Genomic DNA, 26,089 nt, shown 5'->3' on the forward strand with positions numbered 1-26,089 from the left:
ATACCTGTACCAGGACACATCCTTACTGACCACACCTACTCCAGTCACCTCCACACTGACCACACCTGTGCTAGGTCACCTCCACACTGGACACACCTACTCCAGTCACCTCCACACTGGACACACCTACTCCAGTCACCTCCACACTGGGCACACCTGTGCCAGGACACATCCTTACTGACCGCACCTACTCCGGTCACCCCCACACTGACCACACCAGGTCACTGTTGTTGCCGTCGTTCCTTGTTCCAGGCATTGTTGTTGCTGTCGGTTTGTTCCACGTCTGTCTGTACACCGACCCTGCTGCTGTAAAACAACCTGCCCCCCTATTAAAGACTCTCTCTCACCTCCTCACTGACCACACCTAGACCTGGTCACCTCCACACTGACCACACCGGCACCAGTCAGGTCCTCGCTGACCAGACCTTCGCCAGGTCTCACCATAGCTGAAAGTTCTGGCTGTGCCGACAATATTCTTTTGAAATGATAATTCTTCATGGCCAAGTCTTGTCTTTCAGCTGCTGAGGCTCAACATGCTAAGTTACTGAACATTCAAATGAGCAAAAGGATGATTTTGCTTCTCCCAGCATTTGGTCCCAAAGCACCTTTACCTGTGTAAAGCAGTTTCCTATTCTCAATCTGAAACACATTTCTTAATACAGTACGTTCCAATGGGCAAAATGTCAATTTTTCACTACCAAGTCTACAAGTCCAACCTCTACATCCCTTATGATCTGATTCACTCAGATTGGATCTGTGTTAAATTACATTTTTTAAGGTCTAGTTACCTTTTCTGCACCTGTAACTCTCTCTCAGCATTGCCTATTAATCTCCTGTGCTTTGTTCTTGTTCAGGGACAGAGATCCTCAAACCTCATGCTGGTGAACACCCATCTCCTCTCGTTTTCATTCAAACTGAGCCCAATCAGTGAGACTAATGGCTCAGGAGTTGCAAGACTGTTACAGATTTTTACTTCTCATTTTCACAGGATCTTGGATGGGGTTAATGCATAAAGTGTCAGCCTCACAAATGAATTAAGACCCCCCCACACACACACACAAACACAGAGTTCAAAGCCAGGAAAGTTATTGAGAAAACAATAAAAATCGTTTTTTAGAATGTTGAAAACTAAGTTTACTAGATTTTGATACAAGACCATACAAAAATCAAAAAGTGCAGAGCAGTCTTTTACATTAACACTTCCAATGACATGGTAACGTACACAAACGCTGCACATTTTAATACGTTGAGATTTAAGAATTCTTTAAAAAAATTAAATGTTTAAAAAATGGGAGTAATTTATGTATGTGCTGGAGGTCAGGGAGGGGGAGGGGAGGAAGGGATGTTTACAACATTAAAAAAAAACAAGTGATGTTAATACTTTTAAGCCACAGACTGCTAGGAACACGTTTCACTATAGTCAACACCAAAGATTCTAAAACCCTGTTTTTGTTTTGTCTTGGGGAGGGTATCCCACAACGCAAAAGGCTGAGGAATACCCTTTGCATTATTAAAACACGTCAGAAATGCACCTCCATCGTTCCCAAACTGCTCCAGTCCACAAGAAAATGAGTCTTGAAGTTCCCCGCTAGCAACGTGAGGTCGGCCTTCCCAGCTCAAAACGTGACATCCGGAGGAGCGACTGGCCGTGTCCAGGACCCCAGCCAGAGTGCGCAGGCTCCCACAGGAATTTTACACCCCCCAATTTCCGCACGGAAGCCGCTCGGCCTGAAGCATGAGGTCAGCTCCGCGTGCGACTCGAGCGTCTCCTTCCAGGGCGGCCCCGAGCTGAGGGCAGCAGCGATGTGAACGGGCGTGATCGGAGTGCTGGGAGGCAGGGGTTCAAAATTGATTCGACGTGCACAACTCAGGCCCGACGCTTGAACGGACCTACTGCGTGGAGTTTTACCATTCAAGCTAAGCGATCAATGGAGAAACCGGATGGATGGATGGATGGATGAACAGTTTCACTAAGAGGGTGGCACAGTGGTGCAGCGGTTAGCATTGAAAACCCAGAGCAGGCCCTTGGTTCAATTCTGGACCCGGTGTGCTGTCTGTGTGGAGTTTGCATGTTCTCCCCAGGTTCATACTGGTGCCTTTAGGTTTCTCCCCTGGTTTCCTCCCACAATCCGAAGACCTGCTGGCTGGTGAAGTCGCTTCTACGTAAACTGGCCCTGGTGTATGTGTGCGTGTGCGAGGCATCCTAATAACCCAACTGCTGCTGGTGTAACGAGACCTACAAATCCCGCAGGACTGCAACCCTCCGAGGCATGGCTGTACGTCAGGGTTCCCCCAATCCTGGGCCGCTGAACCCCTTGGGCAACAGCAGGAGATCACCTCCACACCCCACCACCACAGCTAACCACTCAGCTTCTCCAGCCAAGTCCCTCCAAAGCCACCATTTTAGCAAGAGCTGCAAACAACATCAGGAAAAGATCTTCCTGAACACACGCGAGATCTAGTGAGCTAAAGTCACTCGGAAGGAAAAAAACAGAGGTCGCCGAACACCAGAATAGGGGAATCCTCGCTTTAGCCCATGACTTCAGTTCCAATGGGGATTTCCTGATGCAAAGAAAAGTATGGCTTTGTTCTTGAGCTCGATTTTGAGAATTGCAGACAGCATAAGGTCAAGGCAATGTGGGCTGAGGCGCCAGCCTGTTGCTCCAGACCTCGAAGAAAGGGACAATTTAGAGTAGCCAAGTGAGGCTCGTCTGCCTGTCCTTGGGAGGTGGGAGGAAGCTGGAGAACCTGGGGAGAACATGCAAACTCCACACAGATGGCACCCCAGCCCAGAATAAGAGTGAAGAGGCAGCTGGACTAAACCTATCAGAAACTGGTTTATTTCTTACTTGCAAATGCAGCAACCCAAGGTCCTGTGGCTATGAACCAGACCGCCAACACCACCACACTCCTTCCCAGGGTTACAGTCCCGCTCGACTGTGTGCCCTGCTGAAACTGTGGCAGATTAGCCCGCGGGAAAGATGCAGTAGGCCAACAAACCATGATACCTCCTTAAAAGAAAGAGTGGTGCAGGAGAACATTTACCCACTGGCAGCTAAGGGGAGACTGTGCGTAGACAGGCTCAAATATCATTGTCTGACACCTCTTGTCTAGACAGCAGTGTGCACAAATCTCTTGAATTCTTATTCTTCGTCTGCCCAGCCTTTCTCCTGCCTTTGTACTGAAGCTGGGGCAGGACAGGCCCAGCAAGTCCACAGGGCACTCTGCCGAAACCTGCTGACCTACAGGCTCCTTGCAACTAAAAACCCTACGCTACTGCTCCTACACGCCTATCAATACACAAAAAAAATAATATATATATATAAATCTACAAAGAGCACAGTTGCGTCAGGCCCCCATACCGACAGGCTGTAACATTTGTGACCAAAAGAAAACTATAAAAGGAATGAATCTGAAAAAATACTGAAAAAAATACATTGAGAAGCATGATGCATCCTGGGACACTTCTAGCTGTCAGTCTACCCTCCCCACAACCCCACCCCAGTCACTCCCGTTGTACAGTTTTATAAAAACAGCCCGGGTCACTGTCATCGTCGTCGTCTTGGGTTTCGTGATGAGCGGGCAGTGTCTCTTTGTTGTGTTTTGTTTGTCTGTAACCTGTCCATTCAACCACGGAGAGGGGAGGGGGGTCAGGGGTCAGGGGAGCGAGAGTCTGTCTCCGGCTCGGCAGCCCCCTCCCCTAACCCCTCCCACGCCGCTTCTCGTTCCACTCCCCCCCCAGGCCCGGCTCAGACGTTCACCGTGCTTTTCTCCTTCTTGTCCCCGTCCTCGTGCCAGGTGAGCCGCTCCTCGTAGAAGGCGATGACGATCTGCGGGCACTTCACGTTGGCCTCCTTCGCCAGGACCAGGTCGGCCTCGTCCGAGTCTTTCCTGCAAAACCGAGACGCACAGCGCTGTCAGCCCCTGCGCTGCCAGGCCCACACGCCACACGGCCACAACACTCACACGCCGGACGGAGGTGGAAATCACCAGCTCTCAGTGCCACAGAGGCGTCTCAGGTGTTACAAGCTATGGGGCTCTTTCGTGTCAGCGAACCATCCATCCACCTTCTAACCCCTTTATAGGATCTCAGGGGAGCTGGAGCCTAGCCCAGCGAGCAACAGGCAGAAGGCAGGGTACACCCTGGACAGGACGCCAGTCCATCACAGAGCACACAGACACACACGCTCACACCAGGGCCAGTTTTCCCAGAAGCCAATTAACCTACCAGCCTGTATTTGGACTTTGGGAGGAAATTGAAGCACCTGGAGGAAACCCTTGCGAACACAGGGAGAGCATACAAACTCCACACAGACGGCACCCCAGGAATTGAACCCAGGGCTCCAGCGCTGTGAGGCTGTAATGTTAACCAAAGTGCCACCGGGACGCCTCGACTACTCCATATGAAGCATAATTTAAATCCATCCTTCACGCAGAGGACAAGGAACTGGTTTTGCTACACTGGGATTCAGTGGAGACAAACACGAGACTTGCATTTTAAAGGGAGGTATACAGACGTGAAATACCTCTGCTCACGCCGTTGTGTATTTAATTAAAGAGCTGCCTCTTTAAGAGCAATCAGTATTCCAGAGGACGGCTAGCAAAGAGTTTGCAAGATTTATTATCCTGAGTGCTGTGCTCGCGGTTGCTACACGACAAGGCGCTGTAGCTGGGGGAAATCCAGGCTTCCGTGCGGAGAAGATGGGACGGAGGCCGAAGTAAAAACACCGGAAGGTTTCAGATCGCAAAGCAAATATTTCTGTAGCATTTGGTTTCGACGCCACAAGGTCCGAGGATACAGAATTCCCCCCACACCTTCTCTGTATCCAGCGTTTGGTTTGGGCTTTCCTCAGACCAGGCTGTTTTTTTTCGGATGCTTTTCTTTCTTCGTTTTCCTATCGTGGGTCACCAGCCCATCTTAATTCTTTACCACCCTGCCCCCAGCGCCTCCCCGCTGCTTCTACCACAGCTGGCTTCACCCAACGCGTACAGGAGCCCTGTCGACGGTCAATTCTCACTTCCACACACACACAGGAGCGACGGCCCGCTCGGCCAGAAGGCCGTCCGGAGGAACGCAAGACGGGAATGTGAGCTAACGCCGTGGAAGCAGGAAATTAAAACTCGGAGGCTCGGATAGCAGGTTGGAGCCCGGACAAACGCCTCAGAGATGATGTCCGTCGGACAGAGACAGCTGGGTGTTTGAGGCGGCAAGTAAAACTAAACTATACATACAAAATGGGAAAACTGCGAGCCAGAACAGGCTACTTATGGAAAAGACCGCAGGTGTTTATGCCGGTACTTGGTTTACATCTTCTGCACAATGGAGACGCACTATAAAAGGCAAAGAATATTAAGATACTTTAAAAAAAGCTCCGGAATTTTTTAAAGAATCCAGAAGTCAAGCGAGTTTACATTAAAAATGAAGAACGCACGATTAAGGCCTCATTTATAACCTTTTTAGTCTTGAACAGAGAAGACTACAAAGAGGACCTGATGTAAATATTCCAAATCCTCAAGGGGGACTGACAGTCAACCCCACAGATGTCTTTGAGATCAATAATGAGACACCAGCCTGAGGACAAGCGGAAACAACACAAAGGAGCATTTGAAACTGAGAACAAGAGGAACTTCTTACACAAAGGGTGGTGGGAGTCTGGAACAAGCAACAAAGCCATTCTGCTGGAGCTGATAGCCACACGTTTTTGAAAGAAGCCTGGTCCTGGGATCAACTAGCTACTAACTACCAAATGGTCTCCTCTGATTTGTAACCCACCTCAAGCTTGTAATCGAGACCCAGAGCAAACTGATCACAGCCCAGGCTCCAGCGCGGACATCTGTATCTCCTTCCTTGCGAGAACCCTACCGTTTGATTCACCCTTCTCTACTTGGCCGAAACATTTGTAAGATCAAGGAGGAACCAAAATTGGTGGATCTCATCCGGATTATAAAATAACAGCTGGTCTTGTGAGGGGATCAACAAAGCAAATCCATTTTAGGTAAGGACATTAGCACTCAGCTAGCTCTTGGTATGGCCGCTTTTTGCTGACATGGTCTCAGATATCATCAAACCTACACGCGTGCCCACACACCCCTCCAGGCTCCCCGTGGGGCTCCCCTTCTCCGGAGCGCCGCAGCAGCAGAAACACACTCACCACTTCATGAGGAACATGAGGTCCCCACAGGAATCCGTAGCGCCGATGATCTTCTCCGGCTCCAGGCCTCTCTCGAAGCCCCGGGCTATCAGGATATCATCCTAAACAACAAGAAGGAAACTGCCTGCCTTCAAACACGGAAGAGCTCTGCAGCACGATGAGACCTGCCTTAAACTCTTCTCAAATAAGAAATAACCTTCGCTACAAGAGGGGCCGCAATTAGCTTTAAATATCAAGAAAAAAAAAGTCCCACAACAAGGATAGCCTTACTAGGTCTTCCTACAAATTAACAAACTTTTTGTTATACAACCCCAATCTGGTATGGCCAATTGTGGGTTTTTGTGTCTTGACTGCAAACAAGTCAGGAAGTGCTAGCAGACTCCTCGGCCCTGCCCACCTCCCAAGCCACTCACATTCTGACACATCACTGGCCTATACTGGAGAGTAAGTGCTGATTGGAGGAGAGTTCTGTCCCTCACAGGAAGCTCCGCCCCATACCGGAGGGTTAAAGCTGATTGGAGGAGAGGAGTGTCGCTCACAAAAAGCGCCACCTCATACAAGAGCACGAGCGTGGATTGAAGAGGCACATCCGCCTGCATCCACTGCCTCTCAACTAGTGACAAGACCCAGGCTCAAACCCGCAACCAGAGCTCAGGCAAGTACCTTTACCAGCTGAGCCACCTGGGCGTCACCAGTAGCTATTTTATTCCCAACGTCAAAGACGAACACAGAGACGTTAAAAACGCCATTAAAAACCAGGCCGTCTCGCTCCTTACCTCCTTCTTCTTCTTGGCTTTGCCGTCCTCCTCGTCCTCCTCGGTGGAGTTTTTCCTCTTGGCGCCGGCGCCGTCCCGCGAGCGCCCCCCCGCCGCGCCCGTGCTGCCCCGGCTGCCGCCCCCCCCGCCGCTGGGCGTGCCCCCGCCGGCGCCCGCCCCACTGCCCTTCTTGTACGTCTTCATGAACTCGGCAATGAGCTCCGGGCAGTCCAGGTTCTTCTCCGGCTCCCACGTGTTGTGTTTGCTGCGGCGCGGGAGGAGACAAGGAGACACGGGGGACAATTCCGATGGCGCCCTGATGTTCGGGGGGAGGGCGTTGCTCGGACTCAACCAGAGCTCCCCCAGTTCTCCCGGCTCACATTCCCGACGGATCCCGGAGTCCCCGAGAGGCTCAGGCAGCCCCGCGTTTCTTGCGGCAGCAGATCTTCCGGGTTTCGGGAGCAGCCAGGAAAATGTATTTAATCTGTCCCGACACCCACTGCGCTAACCCTTGTGGGTAACCTTAATCCACGCAATTAAACCAGACTGGGCAGGACAGCAAATTATCGGTGCACAACGGCTACAGCTGGCAGACGTCTAGTGTCAACCAAACAGCGCAGAGGGCCAGTATAATCACTGACCGTCACGACCAGCCCTGGGACGGCAAGTCTGAGCTCCTTCCCCCAGGGCCTTGATTTACACCACCTAGTTCTGGTGCACAGAAATCTGAGATATCCTTCATCCCCACGGCTATTAATCTGCCGGCTCTGGACAACCTGGGGCGGGGCGGTGTCTCTGTGGTGAAGGATCTGCGCCTGTGGCTGGAAGGTTGCCGGTTCAAATCCTGCAGCTGGCAGAGGAATCCTATGCTGTTGGGCCCCTGAGCAAGGCCCTTAACCCCAGCTGCTCCAGGGGTCCCGTATAAATGGCTGACCCTGCGCTCTGACCCCAGGCTTCTCTCCCTGTCTGTGTGTCTCATGGAGGGCAAGTTGGGGTATGCGAAAAGACAAATTCCTAATACATGAAATTGCTTATGGCCAATAAAGTGATCTGGTCTACTCTAGATTTTAATCAATTTATGCTTTTTTTTTCCCCTTTAGAAAGGTACGTTTCTACCTGTTAATGCGTTCACGTTGTGGTAAATGTCCCGTGTACTGGGTTCTGCCTTTTACCTGCCTGCAAAGCACATTTCTCATCAGGAGCCATAAAGGAGGGGGGAGAGGAGGCACACAGGAAGAACCGGGATGCCAAAAATAAAACCCAGGAGAAAGGAGAGCGCCAGCGAGCCGGGAGGGGGGAGGGCGAAACAGGCGGAAGAGGGGGGTGAAAGAGAGACCGTCTTACTCTGAGAAGCCCTTCCACTTGAGGAAGTACTCCACACGCCCCTTCACGACCCGACGGTCCAGCACCTTCTCCACCACATACTCTTCCTCCTCGGACGACTCCTCCTCCTCGTCTAGACGCCGCTGATTCTTCTTACCCATGGCAGACTATGCTAGACAGGCGGTCGAGCAGCAGCAGCAGCAGCAGCAGCAGCAGCAGCGCGGGGAAGCGGCGCCCTCTGGTGAGCAAGAGGAACAACTACACTCAGAGATCCAGCGTGGCCAAGCTGTCGACCGAGCCGCTGACGGGCTTCAGCCCAGCGCGTGACAACCTGTCCCATTTGGACCTTTAACCCCTTGAGGGCCACGCAGAACTGACTTTTCCTACCGAATCTTCCTCTTTCCTCTGAAGTTCCAGGGCTTCACCCCCGGGGGAGTTACACACTCACCACATTTTCATCCTGGCTAAGGAAGTAAAACTCCTGTGCAAACATACCGAATGGTGCTCGTGGGCACAGGCGACATGGTGTTAAATGGTGATAGGCCCTGAGGAGGATTTCATCCCTAATAATTAATAAGGGTCTTGACATCCAGCTCTCAGATCCTCATACAATCCCCCACCCTCAGCAGGACTGCTCCTGCAGCACCGACTCCTCTGAAAACGACTCGGGTTAAGTCAATACACTCTCGCTCCCCCCCCATCATATGGAGTGAAATGAGCTCGAACTGTGGCTCTAAATTCACTAGTGTCAGATTACAGTAGCTCCAGTCAAATAATACGCAGGGCAGCACAGTGGTCACAGCACTAGGACCCTGGGCTCAATTCTCCTGGGGTAACTGGTAAAATTGGTCCCGTGTGTGTGTGTGCATGTGCGTGTGTGTGTGTGTGCGCGCCCTGTGAGGGACTGATCCCGTCCCGTCCAGGGTGTACCCTGCCTTTTGCCTGTTGCTTGCTGGGATGCAACACAACGACTCTCCCACGACCCCGAACCGGGTGAAGCAGTTAGCAGATGGTTAGCAGGGTTGCTATGATAACAGCAAGTCTCCATTTATTGCCCAGAACACCTTTCCACCTGTAACCTTCCAGAACACTCGTTTTGGTTGAAATCATATGGCAAAGAGAGGCCTGTCCATAGCAGAACTGAAAAGCAGCCTTCAGCAGGAGGGGTGGGGCGAGGTGGGGAATAAAACCTGAAGACACTCAACACGTTTTTTTTTTTAATTCCCCAAACGCCCCCAGGTAGCAGCTGTGGGGACGGGGCGCCAGACAGGCAGAGCTGGGAGGGGCCGCGGCAGACACCATGGCCCCTTGCCAGGCGCACAGGTGTGCCCACTGCCGGCGCCGCGCCACAGCTGAGCCCAGACTAGCCTGTCCCAGCCATGCGGGCCGAGCCCCCCCCCCGCCTTCCAGTTTTCCCCAAGCTTGCTGAACCCCCACACCACACCACACCGTCGGGAGCCATGGCAGTACAGGGGAGCGACACAGGGAATGAGGAAAAAGAAGCCAAATCCAGGATCCGCACTGAGGAGGTTCCAGGAGGGAGCCTATTCATCATCATCATCATCATAATCCTTACACTTACACAGCGCTTTTCTGGACACACCACACTTTCGCTTTACGGGTAATGTGGACTCCATTCCTCTCACCTAGATAACGTGCCTGTACACCCACACACACCATCATTGGGGAGAACAGCGTGATGAAGCCAGGTCAGAGATGGGGGTTATTCAGAGGCCATGACTGGTACAGGCCGGGGGGAAATGTGGCCAGGACACCGTGGTTACACCCCTACTCTTTCTGAGCAACACCCTGGGAGTTTTAATGGCCCTGGAGAGTCAGGATCTCGGTTTTATATTTTATATGAAAGACAGTCCCTTTTTTTATCGATACAGCTCCTATTCTTATTTCTTTTACTTTTTATTCCTATATAAAAGTTGTTTTGTTTTTTTAACATTTGGTGCAGAATGAACCTCTACCAATGCCTGATTGCTTTTAAAAAATCTTCTTTGGCTCCCGAGGAGTAAGAGGTTGGAAATGAGCGTTAACTCTCTGCTTGAAGGTGGGGTTCAGGACTCCCCGATCCTGGGCTTGAAGCTTCAGGGTGGAATCTGAGGGGGGAGCCTGGCCAGCACTGAGAGGGCTCATAAACGGTGCCCTGAACACTGCTCTCTGATCTCACAAAGAGCTTTATTGGCATGACTGATAAACTGCAGTGTTGCCAAGGAAGAGCGATTAATGAAATATTTACAAATATTTGGAACACTAACTAATATTTGAGAAGGTCTGTCCCTTTTCCTCAGGCTGTGACAGGAGATTGTTTACCAGACTGCAGCTCTTCGTTTCCTTCTATGGCCAGGCTGTGGTCACTGAGCCTGTCCTCTCTGTACAGACAGGTCTGTCCGTGTCCAGTTTCTATGTCCAGGCTGTGGTCACTGAGCCTGTCCTCTCTGTACAGACAGGTCTGTCCGTGTCCAGTTTCTATGGCCAGGCTGTGGTCACTGAGCCTATCCTCTCTGTACAGACAGGTCTGTCCGTGTCCAGTTTCTATGGCCAGGCTGTGGTCACTGAGCCTGCACTTTATTGGGGTTTCCCCTCATTGTCTCTTACGCTGGTCAGCTGCACTGTGCTTTTAGGGCTCAGTAACACCCTACCCCCTCACTACCTGTACATGAACCCCGGCAATGAACCAGGCACCTCGCCAAGGCACGCAGAAAGGAGGTCAGGTCAGATTTTGACAGCACACCGTTTACATTAGATACACAGCCTTCCATTGCCAGCGACAGACAGACCGCAACATGCTAGACAGCACTGGGGAAACGCTCTGGACACAAGTGCAGAAGTGTGTGGGGTGGGTGGGCTTGGAAGTCTGGTTGTTCTGCACGGCCACATAAACCACTGCAAGACCTCAATTCTTCCAAGAAGGGCTTTGAAACAACTGCACTTCTCCTCGCCAACACACACAACCCCCAACCCCCATACGTGCCTGCTAGCTCCTTTCTGCAAAGCATCAACATTTTCAAATAAGAACATGAGAACAGTTACAAATGAGAGGAGGCTATCCGGCCCATCTCGCCTGCTTGGCGGTTGACACCCCATGGATCCGAGTGCAGTTAAAACTGTGAGCAGGAGGTGCGTTCTTTACACAGAGGGAGGTGGGAGTGTGGATTAAGCTGCCCAGCCGTGTCGTTGAAGCTGACACCATGGTGTCTCTCAAAAAAGAGCTTGACAAGATCCTGGGGTCAATTAGCTGCTAACCACCCAACAGGACAGGTGGCTCAAATGGCCTTCTCTCGTTTGTAGCTTCTCGTACGCTCTCAATCACTTGCACTCATTGTTGAACGAGAAAGCGTGACAGACTAATTACGTCCTGCTTCTCATGTTTCCCAGTCGGGGCTTCACCAGAGAATGCACGAAGGTGGGCAGACAGGCACACACACCCACACCAAGACCAGTTTTCCCCCGGAGACAAACAACAGGCATGTCGCTGGACAATCTGAGGACCCCGGAGCACCTGCAGGAAACCCATACGAACACGGGGAGAGCAGACAGGCTCCACACAGACGCCACCCCAGGAACTGAACCTGGTTCTGCAGCGCTGCGAAGCTGTAAGGCGAACCACTGCGCTGCCGGGCCGCCCCACTACTCTCAATGTTAAGCTTAGTTCAAATCAAAGGACAAGGAGGACAAGGAACAGGCTTTGCTCCACTGGGATTCAGCAGAGACAAGACATGCGAATTGCATTTTAAAGGGAGGTATACAGACATGTAATAATGCTACTCACACTGTTAAGAGCTGGCTCTTTAAGAGCAAATCAGTAATCCAGAAGATGGCGAGCAAAGAGTGGGCAGGATTTATCAGATTTTTCTGATAAAACCGGAGCAACCCAGAGGAAGCCCATGTGAACCAGGAGAAAACATGCAAGCTCCACACAGACAGCAGCCCAGGTCAGGAAATGGACCCCCGAGCCCCAGTGCTGCGAGGCTGCAATGCCAGCCTGCTCCTGATTCACCCCTTGCAGTACATTTACAGTACAATTCCCCATCATAAAAACACACAATGGCAAAACGGCTGTTACCACCCTTGGACAATAATGCAGCGAAGCACTACATTTCCCTGAAAACGTGTTCCCTTTTAAAAATCCTGTATGTATATATATATATGAATGTATGGTACATGTGCAGTTTCATGTTTAAAAAGTAGTCTCTCTCAGCTGCGGCCACAATGAGGGAGCTGATGGCCGATCCTGTCCAATCAGAAATGCAAATCACAGGCTGGAGCATGGGAGAATACACATTTCTACAGCGGGTGAGTTTCCCTCCATGCTTGTTGAACAGGTGGTTAAAGAGCTGGCCTAAGCCTTGCGCACTTACTGCAAATCCTCCAGGCCTGAAGACTGTGGTCTGTGCCAACAACGGAGAACAGTTCCAGGGGTGTCAGTGCCCCCACAGGAAGAGCTCAAGTCCAGCTGCTGCCTGGAAGAAAAAGGTGAGAAAAGACAATTCAGAGCCTGGGGCTGCTACAGAGACGAATGCAAGAAGGTCTGGGACAATCAGGGAGGAAAACGCCTTCGACTGCTTTCGCGCAAGGAGGAGAATACTCCTTAAAAAGCACGCCACGCGGACTTCATCTGGGAGAGCTGCGAACTTCGGGACAAGGCTAGGATTCATTCCGCGGAGGCTCTTCCACCAAGCAGAGTCCAATTCGCCCTATTCTGCACGGCCGGCCGTTTCACTGGAGGGATCGGGGGGGGGGGGGGGATGACTGCAGAGTCTCGCGCTCGCGGCCTCGAACCCGTGGCCACAGGTCAGGAGTCCAGAGCCCCGGCCGGCCGCTCCACACCGCTGCCCCGAAGGGCTTCTGAAAGGGGTAACCACGCGCGGCAGGTTCTGCCATCTGAAGGTGGCGTCTTGCCCACAGAACAATGACAGGAAAGGAAGCCCCTGTGTTACACTGAAAGGATCCCCCCACCCCTGTTCTCTGCTGATGGCGATTCTTACAGCTGCTTCCTTTGATCCAGCTGATTACTTTGACTAGCTTGCCTATCAGTGGGGAAACAAGACGCCAAAGAGTTAAAGCGCTCTTCCCAGATCGGCAAGCATGAATATGCATGAATCAGCCTATCGCTTTTAACACTCACTTGCGCATCTCTCCAGTTAATCCAGCTCCCCCTTTTCTCACCTGGATAGACATGTTTTTGTTGTTGTTGTCCTGTACGTGTTTGAAGTGTTTACAAAAAAAAAAGTGCACGAGATGCAGGAGCCGAAGACGCACCTCGGCCGTGCGGTGCGAGAGCCTGGCTCTCCACGATGCGTGTGGATCCCCCGGTGGGGGGGTTGTAGCACGTGGACGTGCAGCGTGATACACATTTTGACCAACATTCAGAAAAACAACGCTGGTAATATTGCACGGGGTGGGGATACTTTCATCAGACTCGTCAGCAATCAATCCAAAACCGGTTCCTCCGGATCCATCAATGGGTGGGGGTGGGGGAGATTCATCAATCTCCCCCGTGAGATTATCGGGCTCTACGCTCCCCTACAAGGTCTTTATCCTTTTTTCAGAAAGTGCCACGAATGCTCTCGCCAGCGCTGACTTCAGTCGCGACCCCACTCCCTCGCAGACCCCGTGTCCGCCAGACCCGGAGCTGAACTCGCCCGCGACGGCTGGAAATCCTGAACTGGAAGCGGAAGGCTTCCCGATCGAGCCCGGGGGGAACAGTCTCCCGATCTGGGAGCTACCTGACCGCGTCCGATGAGTAACACTTTCGCACACCCACAGAAGCGGCGTCAGGGGCGCTCCGCGGTTTAAACTGCGATGCCCGCTGCCGTCGCTAAAGCCCATCATACCCCCCAGATGCGGGGATCGGCGCCACTCTTTGATGACCTACATTAAAAAAATTGTCGCTGCTTGATTCTTTCAATGGGGGTGATCGGTCCCTGTTACCGATTTGCAAGATGCGCACCGCCAACCCGGCCTGCGCATGTGACAAACACAAAATCACAGAGCTGTGCGTTTCCGGCTCCTCTCCACTCGGGACCTTAAAGAAGTTTGCCGGAGGGCTTGGATTCACACACACCAGTCTCTTATCTTACCGAGAGACACCGGCACCCGTTTGTTTTTTGTGTTCCAAGGGGAGGTTTAATTCCCTCGTCTTGTGAGCGCGCCCGAGATTTAAGGAGAGCGTTGAGCTTTCACCGTGAGCAAGGAAAGGGCATTCCTTTTAAAGGCTTTTACACCGTACGCGTCTGTTGGCACGGGGTGGGGGTGGGGGGTCATTTTCCTGGTAAAAAAAAACGCCAGCACAAGTTTGCAAGCAGAACTCAGCATAACGTTCAGTCCCAAACCCAGGCAACCCGATTTCAAGTCACAACACCGGTTGGGAGGCGTGCAATGCTCGTCACAACACTCTCACTAAAGGTTCCGCTCCATTCACAGCCTTATCGTCTTGAGAGAGACGGGGCGAGATTTATTTTTTTTCCCCAGATTTTACTCTGGAGAAGCATGCCGGGCTCCGGGAGCTCCGAATGAATTCACACAGAGAGACAAGACAGGGGGTGGGGGCAGAGAGCAGCACCGCTTATCTACAAAAATCGCCATTCACCAGGCAAACTGAATCGCTGCACACAGTTGTTTTTTTTATAAAAGTAGACTCCATGCGTTATCTGTTGTGAAACCCACCTTCTCCTGTAAATCCCAGTTTATAACCCCAATTTGCAATACAAACACACATGGCCGTAACGCAAATCACCCTGGCACAGGAAGTCCCTCCTACCTGACGCGTCTGTGATTTGTACGCTTGGTGCAGCGACCCCGCCAACGCAGGGAAGCCGCCTCTCTGAGTGGCCGAGGCGACTGTCAATCAATGTCGCTCTTCCGCTCGGCCCAACACGACCCCACCCACCTACCTCCTCCTCCCCCCCCATCTTGTTTCTTTCAATCCCGCCGCTTTCACATAAGAGACGTGAACGAAGAAACGTTCAAATCGACCCCCCCCGCCCACCATAAAAACTCTCTTTCGCACGTTTTCGTTAACATAGCGCAGAGTAGCCTACCCCTCCAGCTCTTCGCTGGTGCGAACTGAACGAGAATTTGGCTCACCCAGTCGGTGAAGAGACCGTCTGAATCCAGGAGAGAAAACGTTACGACCCAATCCGCCGCCGCAGCTGCAGCTCGAGCGCCTCTCCGACTCTCCTCCTGACTGCGTAGACGCGCGCGCCAAAAAAAAAACACACAATAGCTGGAGCGCGCACGCGCACGCAGGGAGCTTTGAAGGGGTCCTTCTGCGATAAGAAGACGGCTTTTCCCCGCTCGTCAGGATGATAAAAATGCTTCAAACAACAATAATAATGATAATGATGATGATGAAAAACAAGATCTCATGCAAAATCTCGACCAGGACCATTTTCCCTGGTCCTCTGAATCCAAACAAGCAGGTTTAGCTGATACAAACAAGCCATGTGTCTCGGGTTTAGGAATTGTATCTCTGACGTTAGGAGTTGTATTCATTAGACCTAAAAACTACTGTGACAAATAATAGGAAAACATACTTTCAAAGTGCTTAGAATGTGCCTATTGGCAAAAAGCGACAGCCTAGCTCTCTGTATAGCTGCTGTAACAATTCACGTAATACATCTACCACTAATAATCATCTAAAATGACATGCTTATGCAGTTGCATGGGCCAGTATTGCTGGGTGGCAGATTTCTTTGGACATTTCATGAAGACGATGTTCATGTTTTATTGATTTAATTGACACCTTATTCACGCAAGTACGCGGATCCTTTTTCTCCCCACAACACGACTGCGTCACCGGCCGCTCTCTCCGCGATCGCTCGGACGCCTTCCCCAATGATTGGCAGGAAGAGGAGCAAATCGGATTCCGACTTCACAACACGGGGGGGGTGCGATTATTCCGACAATATTTCTGCGATTGGTTAGAAGGACCAGATAGACGAGAGTTCTATCCAATGAGCTTTGAGCAACTCTCCCAGCTCCGCGCTGCAGCGGGAACTTTTAGCCAATCACTGATGCCAGTGGGCGGAACTTACCGTCTTCATAACTCAGTAGCCTGAGCAGTGAGAAGGGCTCTTTCGACCTTGTTCCTTCAGCAAGAGGCGCTGTGCTGGTACAGATCTTGTAGTAATGTCTAAGGAGGTAAGTTTTTGCTTTTCTTCAAACTAAAGCAACTTACTAGGCGTTTTTTAGGACCTTTTAGTCAAAATACCCGTGCTTTGAATAACGTGGTAGTTAAAGCTTATTGGTGTAAAAGGTCGTAGCTATAAAAGACATCTGTGTTTTCATAAGTCGGTGGCTCGTTTGTTGCTGAAATTGTGGAAGGGGGAAGACGCACATCGTTACTGTTCACTTCAGTAGTATATTTCCCGTCTTTCTAGTTCATTACTGTGTTTTATTTCTGTCTTTGGTGAGGTGCGATCTGTCGCTCCGCCATTTCGTGAGGGCGGTGGGTGTGCAGGCCACGCGCCTGCGAGCGAAATCGTGTGTCTTTCCCCAGGAGAAAGACACGCTTGTCTCGCGTGGCTGTAGCATCGACCCGCGTTCTGTATCCGGAGCAAATGGGAACACCGTTAATCGGTGAATATACACAAATATTGCAAATCCAAGAAAAAAAGACTCGGATCCATTTCTTTGTTTCCTGTTGGTGTAACGAACATGGCGCCCAGGCCTTGGAAGTCCTGCCCTGGGTCAGTCGTCCCAGATCGCTCTTACAACAGTTAGACCTGTGCAATGCGGCTTATTTCCCGCATTAAGACTGGGATGCTGTTAAAACGCGCTCCTCTGTTTTGTGGAGCCTGGGCGGCCGTGTTAGTAAATATTGAGACGGTGAGTGTAGGCTGCAGCTCGCGCATGCGCCCTGCCAGGGCCTTTGTCTCCGGTCTGGAACCTTCCGCGCTCACGCGGGCTGGCTAGCGTGCCCACGCGCCGGCCTGGGGCCGCTTCGCTTCTGCGTTCTGGAATTGGCGTTGCTGATTCGGAGCGGAGCAGATCTACGTGTGTGTAACCCTAAGAGGGTGGGAGGACACGCTCCGGAAGTTTTCATTTGCGTATAAGCTCTGCAGGGCGTGCAATCGTCGCGGGTTTCCGGCCGGGTTCGGGTGACCGGCGGGTCCGGCCTGCCTCTTACCCAGCGCTTCCTGCCTCTAACCCCCGCTCTCCCCCGCAGGCCCCCCGTGAACCGGAACAGCTGCGCAAGCTCTTCATCGGAGGGCTGAGCTTCGAGACGACGGACGAGAGCCTGCGAGCCCACTTCGAGCAATGGGGACAGCTCACGGACTGCGTGGTAAGGAGAGGAGAGACCCCCCCCCTCGGGCCCCGTGCTCGCGGTGTGGGGGCGGGTGTAAACGATCCCGGGACGCGCCGGTTTGTGGTGCGGGGAGCGCCTGCCCTTTGCCCTGGCTGTGCGGGGGGGGGCGTGTTTGTCAGGCCTGGCGGCCGCGAGTGGGAGCGGACTAAAAGCTCAGGCCGTGATCTGTGTGGGCTGTGAGTCCCAGAGCTCAGGGCAGCGTCCCGCCCGGGACCCTGGTTGGGTGACCCCACCACTGTGACTTTGATTGGTTTCCTAAAGCTTGGGGGGAACCGGTTCAGTTTAAGGGGCCCGGCGCAGTTCTCCCCCTCTGCCTCCAGTGCTGATGTGACCCCCCCTCTCTCTCTCCCCCCAGGTGATGCGGGACCCCAGTACGAAGCGGTCCCGGGGGTTCGGCTTCGTGACGTACTCCTCGGTGCGGGAGGTGGACGCTGCCATGAACGCCCGGCCCCACAAGGTGGATGGCAGGGTGGTGGAGCCCAAGCGCGCCGTGTCTAGAGAGGTGAGCCCCCCCCCCAGTCTGCTGCCTGTTTTCCCTGGGGTTGGGGAGAGTGTTTCCGGATCGAGGGCCCGCCAGAGAGCTGTGGAGCCGCTGCCTGCCACCCCGATACACGCGGGGGGCTCGTCGGTCCTCGGCGGGACCTGTTGTCCGCACTGCGGAGCCAGAACAGGAGGAACGTCTTTGCGCAAAGGGTGGTGGTAGGAGGGAACTGATGTTGAAGCTGGTTTCCTGGCTTCCTTTTCGGCTCTGCAGAATATCCATTCAGTCTTCTGATTGGGGCAGCGGGTTCCGTTTTACCCAAAGAGTGGTGGGAGTGGGGAACAGGCTGTTCAGCCACGTTATTGAAGCCGGTACCCCACCACCCCCCAGATGGATGGGGTCGATTTAAGCCAGTAGCTGCCCTAGGGGGCTGGACTGACCCCCCGGCCTCCTCCTCCTCCTCTCGTGACCCGCCTTGTCTCCTTGCCCCCAGGACTCGACCCGGCCCGGCGCCCACATGACCGTCAAGAAGATCTTCGTGGGCGGCATCAAGGAGGACACAGAGGAGCACCACCTGCGCGACTACTTCAGCGAGTTCGGCAAGATCGAGGTCATCGAGATCATGACCGACCGGGCCAGCGGCAAGAAGAGGGGCTTCGCCTTCGTCACCTTCGACGACCACGACTCCGTGGACCGGATCGTCAGTAAGTGTGGTGGGCGACGGGCCTTGTGCTGGGGGGTGTGGCGCCCCTGGGGGAGCCTGCCAGGCCACTGTAGCGACGTGTGCCGGTACCTCTCCAATGTACACCCGTACCCCGGTATCCGAGCCTGATTCGTTCATGGGGAATCTGTTCGGAAGGCGGAAGATCATAAATCCACCCTTTCCGAACCGAGGACAAGTTCGCTCAAACTCTTCATGTTCAGATTGGCAAAAACTCGTGTGCCGAACGTTCTTATGCCGGGGTGTGAGTGTGATTTAAAAGGGTCTTTGTTTTGGCTTCTTGGCTCTGGGTATTTAGGGGGGGAGGGGGTTTTGTGGGTGTGGTGCTGCACCCCTGGTTTGGGGCGTGCCCCCCCCCCCCCGTTTCTGACCGTTGTCCTGTCTCGCTCTTCCGCAGTCCAGAAGTACCACACAGTGAACGGCCACAACTGTGAGGTGAGGAAAGCGCTGTCGAAGCAGGAGATGGCGAGCGCAGGGATGAACATGAGAGGTAAGCCCTCTGCGCTTGGGGTGGGGCGGGGGGGTGGGGGTCTTGGACCCTGTGCCATTGGTGTTTTCAGCTCTTTTTTGGGAGAGGGGGATGACCCTGGGTGCTCTTATCTCAGAATTGATCTGGCTTTAGACCCGAGTGCTTTTGGGGGTTTATTCTGACCAAAGGAGAAAGCACTGGGTCCTTACACACAGGTGTGTGGGGCCCGTCCAGTCCATCTGTCCTGCTTGGTAGCTGATCGGTGCAGTGGTCTGTCACTGGGTTCCTCCTGGCTCTCGTGTGGAGGACTGTGAAGGTTTTGTGGCGCTGTGCAGGCCTCAAGACGTGCGCTTGGTTAAAATGCTCCCCCGAGCCTGGTGTCCTTTTGTGGTGACATTCGTTCTTTCCAGGACGTGGGGGCAGCAGCTCAGGGAACTTTGGCAGAGGTGGTGGATTTGGAGGTAATGATTTTGGCCGTGATGGATACTTCGGTGACCGTGGTATGTGGTTCAAAACCACTTTTTTCCTTTTTATCTCTCTTCCTTTTAATCATTTTTCCCCTTAACTTGCTTTTGTCCCCTCCCTACCCCAACCCCCCCTGGCATTTCTTGGATTTAATTTTATTCAGGTTGTTTTGTTACACTGCACTGACCACCTCGGGGTTGTTGTTTTTTTCTTCTGCTACCCCAGGAGGCTTTGGAGGCCGTGGTGGATATGGAGGAGATGGGGGCTACAATGGCTTCGGAGGAGACAGTGAGTTTGGATTTATCGCTACTTGTTTATTTTTAATAGTATATGTAAGATATATTTCTACTGCGGCCTGGGTTGAACGTCCCAGCTTCTCCTTTTAAGAGCTGAATTCCAGTATCGCCAGTGTCCGGAGGGGATCCGTGGCTCCGGACCCGCAGTCGGGGTCTCTTTCAGCTGTGGGGCTGCTTCTTCGGGTGTGAGAGGGGAAAATTGGCCGGCTGAGTGTCCACACTGCCTCGTTCCTACTCCTGCCTCTTCCTGGGGGGGGGGGTTTGTTCTCCCGTCTCTCGCGCCCGAAGGCGGCTCCACAGCGGGCGCGTGGGATAGACCCTCGCCTGGCTGCGGCCTGCGCGTGCCGACGCGCCTCCCTCATCGAACTCTCTCTCTCTCTCCTGCAGGCGGCTACGGCGGCGGCCCTGGCTACGGGAGTAACCGTGGTTACGGCGGAGGGCAGGGTTACGGCGGCGGGCAGGGGGGCGGATACGGAGGCAACGGAGGCGGCTACGACAACTACAACAACGGAGGGGGGGGCAGCTTCGGAGGAGGTGAGCGGCCACGGTCTCGGCCTCTCTCCTGGCGGGAGAGCGGTGCGCGGCGGGGTCTCCGGGTCTTTCTGCCTCGGCTTGTGGTGGCCTCGCGGAGTGCCCGAGCGGACCAGCCGAGTGCTTTCTGACGTTCCAGCAGCTGATTGAAAGCCTCCTGCGTTCTGGTTCCGGGTGGGGGTGGGGTGACCGTCTGTCTGTCGGTCACCATGCTAGGAGGTCGAGTTTCCGCATGCTGTCAGTGCTGGATCCCAGTTAAGAGGTGGAGCTGGGTGCCTCAGGGCTGAGGTATCTTGCCTGTACCCTCAACCTTGCCTCAGTTGGTCCGGACTTGCTCGGCCGGCTGGTTACTGTGCTTTGCCTGAAAGCTGCAGGAGCTCACTCTGAATCGAGGGCTCGTGAAGGCACCCCAGCGCATGAGGGGAGAGCCTGGCTTAACTTGAACTGTGCCGGTGCCCTACGGGGCTAACCGGATCTCTTTATTTATTTTTCTTCTTCTGGCCTCGCAGGAAGCTTCGGCGGCAGCGGGAACTACAACGACTTCGGCAACTACAACAGCCAGTCCTCCTCCAGCTACGGCCCCATGAAGGGGGGAAGCAACTTCGGAGGAGGCAGCGGCCGGAACAGCGGAGGCCCATATGGGGGTACGTGCCCGAGCTGCAGCCTTCCGCCCGGGAGGGGGGGAGCACCGTCCCTGTGTTCACTTATCACACTAGCACTGGCGCGATGAGCCGTGCAGCTCGACACGTTTCCCCGTTCTGACCAATAGCTTTGCCGTCATGTTCTAACTGGTTATGCAATCGCAAAGTGATGGAGGAAAACCAGCTGCTGATGTTGGGATGGAAGCTTTCCCAAGTGTGAAATTGGCCGTTCAGTGTCCCGGGCAGGTGCCAACTGGCTCTGCCCTCCTCGTGTGGGGTAACGAGCGATAGCCCCACCTCTTATTCATGGCCTTTCTTCCTTGTCTCCCAGGCGGCTATGGGGGTGGCTCAGGCAGTGGGGGTTATGGAAGCAGTGCCGGAGGCCGAAGGTTCTAGGGAACCCCCCCACTTCTGAGGAGGTAAGGGCACCCCCGTTTCGGTACCCTCTTGTCTTTGTGTCGCTGCATAGTCTGCTCAACCTGAGAGACCAGAGTAACTTTGAAGATGGGTCTCCTCAGTCTTGGCTCACGTTAATCAGCTGTTCTACATACAAGAGCCTGATGAATATGTAACTGTTAGACTAACCTGTGACTGAATAGTGCTTTCTGCAGAGGATCCAGAAGCAAACCTTCATGTGTTCCCCCAACTCTCAGCACTGATACCCCTGCTCTGGCAAAAAAAAAAAAAAGCCTTCAATTAAAATCCAATTAGTGTTGGACTCCTTGGCCTTGACTTAAAGCTTTCTCCTTTCTGCTGGCTCTGCTCAAGAGCTGGTTTCTGTTTTCTGGGAGGGTTTCAATGCACAACACAAAGTGATGGTTTTGCTCCTGGGTGCCTCCCTGTAAGTTTTTTCAATGTAGATTCATTATTATACATGAAGCCAGTACACAGATTAATAATGCTGTTCCGTATTGTTCAACAGGGTTCAGTACTTAGGAGAGGAGAGCGACAGGAAGTGACAGGGAAGCAGCAGGTTCACACCCTAGATCTGCTCAGCCAAGCACAGTTGTGGCAGGTTACAGCTGCTACATGGAAGAGCATGAAGTGTACAAATAACAATGTAGAGACTCCTTGTATCATGTTGAGCCTTCAAACATGGTTTCTGTGTTTGTGGAAAAAAAAATGCCATCCAGCAGGATATTTTGTAGTTGCAATTTGTTGTAAAAAGCGTCAAGCATTCCAGATGGTTTTATGTAGATTTTTTTTTTGGCAGCACCTGTGTGGTGTGTGTGTTTTTATAAGTGTAACTGCAACTAATCAAGTCAAAATAAACCACATTACACTTTTTTTAAAAAAAAGGTGTGTAGTGTTTGTGTAGGTGACATGTGACTGGGTAGAGGTCTCGGCGCCGTCATGCTTCCTGACGGCAGGTGGAGTACTGCAGCAGTGAAGGTAGCCTGCTCGGGCAGTCGTGCACCGCAGACGTGGATCAGGCGGTCGATTCCACCTGAGCACAAGTTTGCTGCACTGGCTCACCTGTCCCCGTGTCCCAGAGCCCTTCAGACTCCAGCGCAGCAATCCGTCGGCCATCTTTCAGCATAATCCAGCTTGCCTTCGCTAACCAAGCTTTTAAGTGTAGTGCAAAACCCCCTTGTCCTTTGCAGTTTCTTGTATATTTGTACTCCAGTATGCTTTCTTACTGGATGTTCTGTGAACTGCACTCTTTTTGGCCAGCTGGGTTTTTCTGCTGGGCTTTTTTTTTTTAAATAGGATTTTTGACGCTTGGTAGCTGGTGTTGAGCTGGTTATTGCTTCACTTCGGCCATCACCCAGAGCAGACAGATCAAGTATTAATGAAGGGTGATTGTGGGGGGGGGGGTGTCTTTTTAAAACCTGTTTTTTGTGTGAGTGCACTTTTGCACTGGATTTTAAAGCGACCCTTTTTTATCGTTTGAATGGCTCATGCTCCCCGGTCTTTGGGGGGGAAAAGGGGGCTCCTAAAGACTGCTTGAGTTGGAAGGTTTTTTGTGGAGTGTGGGATTAAGAGCAAGTCCCACTCTCCTCTTCTACATGTGCTTGGAAGCCTGGTTTCTTCACTGGATGAGGACCCTTTTATTTCGGAAAGGTTAACGGTGCCACTAGGAGTCTTTAGCGCTGGTTTCGGCCACATTGCCCGGCTGGAGGCTTGCATTACGAGCGTATCTTGAGGCTAGCCATTGGAGGCAGCTGCCAGGGAGAGCAGTAGCCAGAGAGATCATCGCAAGGAGCCAGAGAAGTCTTTCTGAGTACAGAACGTTGCTCTAATAAGACTAGCAGAGTCAGCAGCTACGAAAGGGGTATATTTATACCGTGCTTAGTAGGTAAGAACAGATTTTTCAACTTTTGTTTAAGTTCTTAATCCTCTCTCAGTCCAGGGTTTGTTTCAGCCAGTTCAAATTAAACCAGGTGATGCAGAGGGAATTTTGAGGGTATGTTAATCTGTGTGTGACGCTTTAGTGTGGGTTATTCCCCAGATACAAGACAGCCTAGTTTTTGGAACAAAACCTCACAGGTTTGAGTAGCTTTGAAGTTTCTTGTAATGGGGTATATAAAATTGGGTAATGCCAACTAAGGAGTCAAATCTTGCATGACAGAAATGCACGTGATTGGAGGGGTGGAGCAGATTAAAACCCATATTCATGGTTTGGCTGTCGTTTCTTGGAGGGAGGTGGTAAGGTTTGGGAAAAGTTGCCTGGTTGATTCAAACCCAGACTGTTAGGCTTTTAATGAAAGGGGTGGGGAAAGTTGAAGTTCAGCATCTGTATTTGCCTTTTGTCCTCATGTGAACTTAGTTTGCTCTGGACTTGGAAGTGCACAGGTCAGTGTTGCTGGTCCCTGGTGGCCAGCAGGTTAAGTCGACACCTGGTGCACATTCCGTTGGGCACTAATGCATGCTGGGAAACTTGATATCTCAAGAAGGTAACTTGAAAGCAAATCTTTGTCCTGGACAACCATGTACTCCACCGATTTTCAGAAATGACATTAACCTAGTTAATCAAATAAGGGCATCTTGATTCAAGCCATAATGATCAGCAGTTTAGTCACTTGCTTGTGAGTGTTTGTATTTTAATTGTGCACAATGTACTAACTTAAAGATCTTGTTCTCAGGACTTGGTAGGGAAGGATGTTCCGGCACCTCCAGCCTGACGTGACAAAGTGGGCATGTTGATCAGCCTTGAGAAGGTGCGTCCATTACAATCCCAACACGAAGGTTACTGGAGCAGCTCCTTGGCCCTTTCCCTGGGGAGGGGGTGCGCCCGGCTCCTGGGGTGCGAATTGTGGCGCCTCTTCCGCTACCCGGGGTCGGAGTCCGCTGCATAGCTCCCTTGACGTGGGGCACAGTCCTCTTTTTAATGGAGGGCTCATCGGGAAGAGGGTTAAACCAGCCCGACGGGGTCCCAGTTCCTGCTGCGACCCCAGTCCTTATTCCTTCTCGAGCCTCCTGACCGTCTGTATCCGTCTCTCAAGTGCGTCTTGTATCATGTCAAAGGGTTAAGCTGCTAGCTCCTATTGGTGCACCTGTTGGCCCCCGGTTCACTCTGGCTTTCGCGCTCTGCCGGGGGCTGATCGCCGCTCACCAGCAGGGGGAGCTGCTGTGTTGCTGCTTGATGCCTTTCATGCCCCCCCCGCCCACTCCTGATGAAGTCTCTCAGGGGGGAGATGAGGGATCGGTGTGAAATCTGGGTGCCATCAGAGGCCAGCTGGGGGGGGGGGGTCTCGTGACCCTCTCCCAGGGCAGGGGGTTTGCCTGCCTGTTTTTTTTAATAACCCCTCGGTTTTCCCCAGTGGCCGGGTGATGTAAGCCCGGGCCAGCCAGCCACCAGCCCTCGCTGACTTGCTTTAATCAAGCGGTTGTCGTCGCGAGCCCCTTCATGTGGCCGTGCAGCTGGGGTGCCTGGGCAGAGAGGAATCCGCTGCCCGGACGCGGCAAATTCCTGCGGGCCCGTGGGCCTGCCGCTGGCGGCGGAAAGTATGCGCCGGCTGGCCCGCTGCCTCGTGCGATGTGCCGTGGCCTGCTGGGCTCTGCTCTGCTCTCCTAACCCTCTCGCCCCCCTCCCTCTCTTGTCTTGCAGGCTTTTTAAAGGAATGCGAAGAGGATGGCTTTTAAAAAAAGCTTCACTGGAAGTCTGCAGGACAGCATTTTTATTTTTTTACCGGTTTTGTAATGGTTTTTATATTTCTAATAAAATACAGAAATGCAAAGCGCACCAAGCCTGGTTTTTTTTGTTTTTGTTTTGCAGTAATCCCGTAAGGTGATCCGAGGGAGTTTCCTTTACTTGTACCTTTTTGCCACGTCTCCTGCACTGGGGGTTCTGGGTTCGTTAGTGCTCCCCAGATTGAACTTGGGAGAGAGATTTGGGCTTGCATGGGAAGCAGCTACATAAATGGACATGACCCCTCGTCCCATACAAGTTTCTATAAGACGCGGAGCAAAATCGGATGGGTCTGCCTGTGTGCATGGTGTTCAGCAGGGCGGGGAGGAACAGCGGTGTCCTGGTCATGCCGTGTTAAATCTGTTTGGGCTGTGCAGTTCTTAACGCCTGGTATACAAAAAAAGAAGTTCAAAGAGGATTAGAGAAATATTTTATTGCAATTTCTTTGGCCACCCATGATGTACAGCAAGGTTCTTCATACATTTGTAGACCTGAGACATTTGGTTTTAATGCAACACTGTACAAAGCAATCGCCTTCGCGCTTTGGCTTTTGGATTTGGATACGGAGGTTGTGGGGAGGGTGCACTTTGCTGGAAAGTGGGATTGTGAGAGCAGAACATCTGGCTCTGAAATGCCCTTTTGTCCGATCTGTGGTAGTTGTCTTATACCATTGTTGCTTATACCCGGGGGTCTCCCTTCCCTGCCTCCAGAAAGCCCTGATCCAGTGGGATTTATGAAGTGTTCGGTTTCTGAAGGCATTAGGAATTTGTCATCCATTTCCAGGTGCTCTGTGAAACTAGG

The 26,089-nt window shown here is 52.5% G+C and overlaps 2 protein-coding genes across 7 annotated transcripts; one reads left to right on the top strand and one right to left on the bottom strand.

Annotated features, from left to right (window-relative positions):
* Positions 1–1,109: 1,109 nt before the first annotated feature.
* cbx5 (chromobox homolog 5 (HP1 alpha homolog, Drosophila)) lies at positions 1,110–15,460 on the bottom strand. Of its 3 annotated transcripts, none has more exons than XM_069186959.1 (6): positions 15,329–15,460; positions 12,601–12,702; positions 8,252–8,468; positions 6,929–7,172; positions 6,153–6,253; positions 1,110–3,891 (listed from the first exon to the last, which is right to left on the bottom strand). In XM_069186959.1, the coding sequence occupies exons 3-6, from the start codon at positions 8,389–8,391 to the stop codon at positions 3,750–3,752; spliced, it is 627 nt and encodes a 208-aa protein (XP_069043060.1). In that variant the 5' UTR covers positions 8,392–8,468; positions 12,601–12,702; positions 15,329–15,460; the 3' UTR covers positions 1,110–3,749. The 3 variants fall into 3 exon arrangements, with proteins under 3 accessions (XP_069043060.1, XP_069043062.1, XP_069043068.1); XM_069186961.1 differs by lacking the exon at positions 15,329–15,460 and adding an exon at positions 15,283–15,304; XM_069186967.1 differs by lacking the exon at positions 15,329–15,460 and adding an exon at positions 14,909–14,930.
* An 815-nt stretch (positions 15,461–16,275) lies between these two features.
* On the top strand, positions 16,276–25,342 carry hnrnpa1b (heterogeneous nuclear ribonucleoprotein A1b). Of its 4 annotated transcripts, XR_001478167.2 has the most exons (12): positions 16,276–16,384; positions 17,412–17,528; positions 17,908–18,054; positions 18,527–18,737; positions 19,152–19,244; positions 19,634–19,723; positions 19,914–19,976; positions 20,372–20,518; positions 21,025–21,159; positions 21,488–21,575; positions 24,243–24,317; positions 25,208–25,342. XR_001478167.2 is itself a non-coding variant. In XM_006629274.3 (11 exons), the coding sequence occupies exons 1-10, from the start codon at positions 16,373–16,375 to the stop codon at positions 21,550–21,552; spliced, it is 1,080 nt and encodes a 359-aa protein (XP_006629337.1). In that variant the 5' UTR covers positions 16,276–16,372; the 3' UTR covers positions 21,553–21,575; positions 22,079–22,454. The 4 variants fall into 4 exon arrangements, 3 of the variants coding, with proteins under 3 accessions (XP_006629337.1, XP_015199792.1, XP_015199793.1); XM_006629274.3 differs by lacking the exons at positions 24,243–24,317; positions 25,208–25,342 and adding an exon at positions 22,079–22,454; XM_015344306.2 differs by lacking the exons at positions 24,243–24,317; positions 25,208–25,342 and adding an exon at positions 22,079–22,454 and having other exon boundaries at positions 19,634–19,684.
* The last annotated feature ends 747 nt before the right edge of the window (positions 25,343–26,089 follow it).

This window comes from Lepisosteus oculatus, chromosome 1 (assembly GCF_040954835.1).
Source record: "Lepisosteus oculatus isolate fLepOcu1 chromosome 1, fLepOcu1.hap2, whole genome shotgun sequence".
NCBI lineage: Eukaryota > Metazoa > Chordata > Actinopteri > Semionotiformes > Lepisosteidae > Lepisosteus > Lepisosteus oculatus.

Coding starts and splice junctions, on each gene's coding strand:
- hnrnpa1b (XM_006629274.3), top strand. Junction 19,724..19,913: donor TGGATACTTCGGTGACCGTG/GTATGTGGTTCA, acceptor CTGCTACCCCAG/GAGGCTTTGGAGGCCGTGGT. Junction 21,160..21,487: donor CAGCGGAGGCCCATATGGGG/GTACGTGCCCGA, acceptor CTTGTCTCCCAG/GCGGCTATGGGGGTGGCTCA.
- cbx5 (XM_069186959.1), bottom strand. CDS start 8,391: ATGGGTAAGAAGAATCAGCGGCGTCTAGACGAGGAGGAGGAGTCGTCC. Junction 6,254..6,928: donor AAGCCAAGAAGAAGAAGGAG/GTAAGGAGCGAG, acceptor CTTGTTGTTTAG/GATGATATCCTGATAGCCCG. Junction 3,892..6,152: donor CTCATGTTCCTCATGAAGTG/GTGAGTGTGTTT, acceptor TCGGTTTTGCAG/GAAAGACTCGGACGAGGCCG.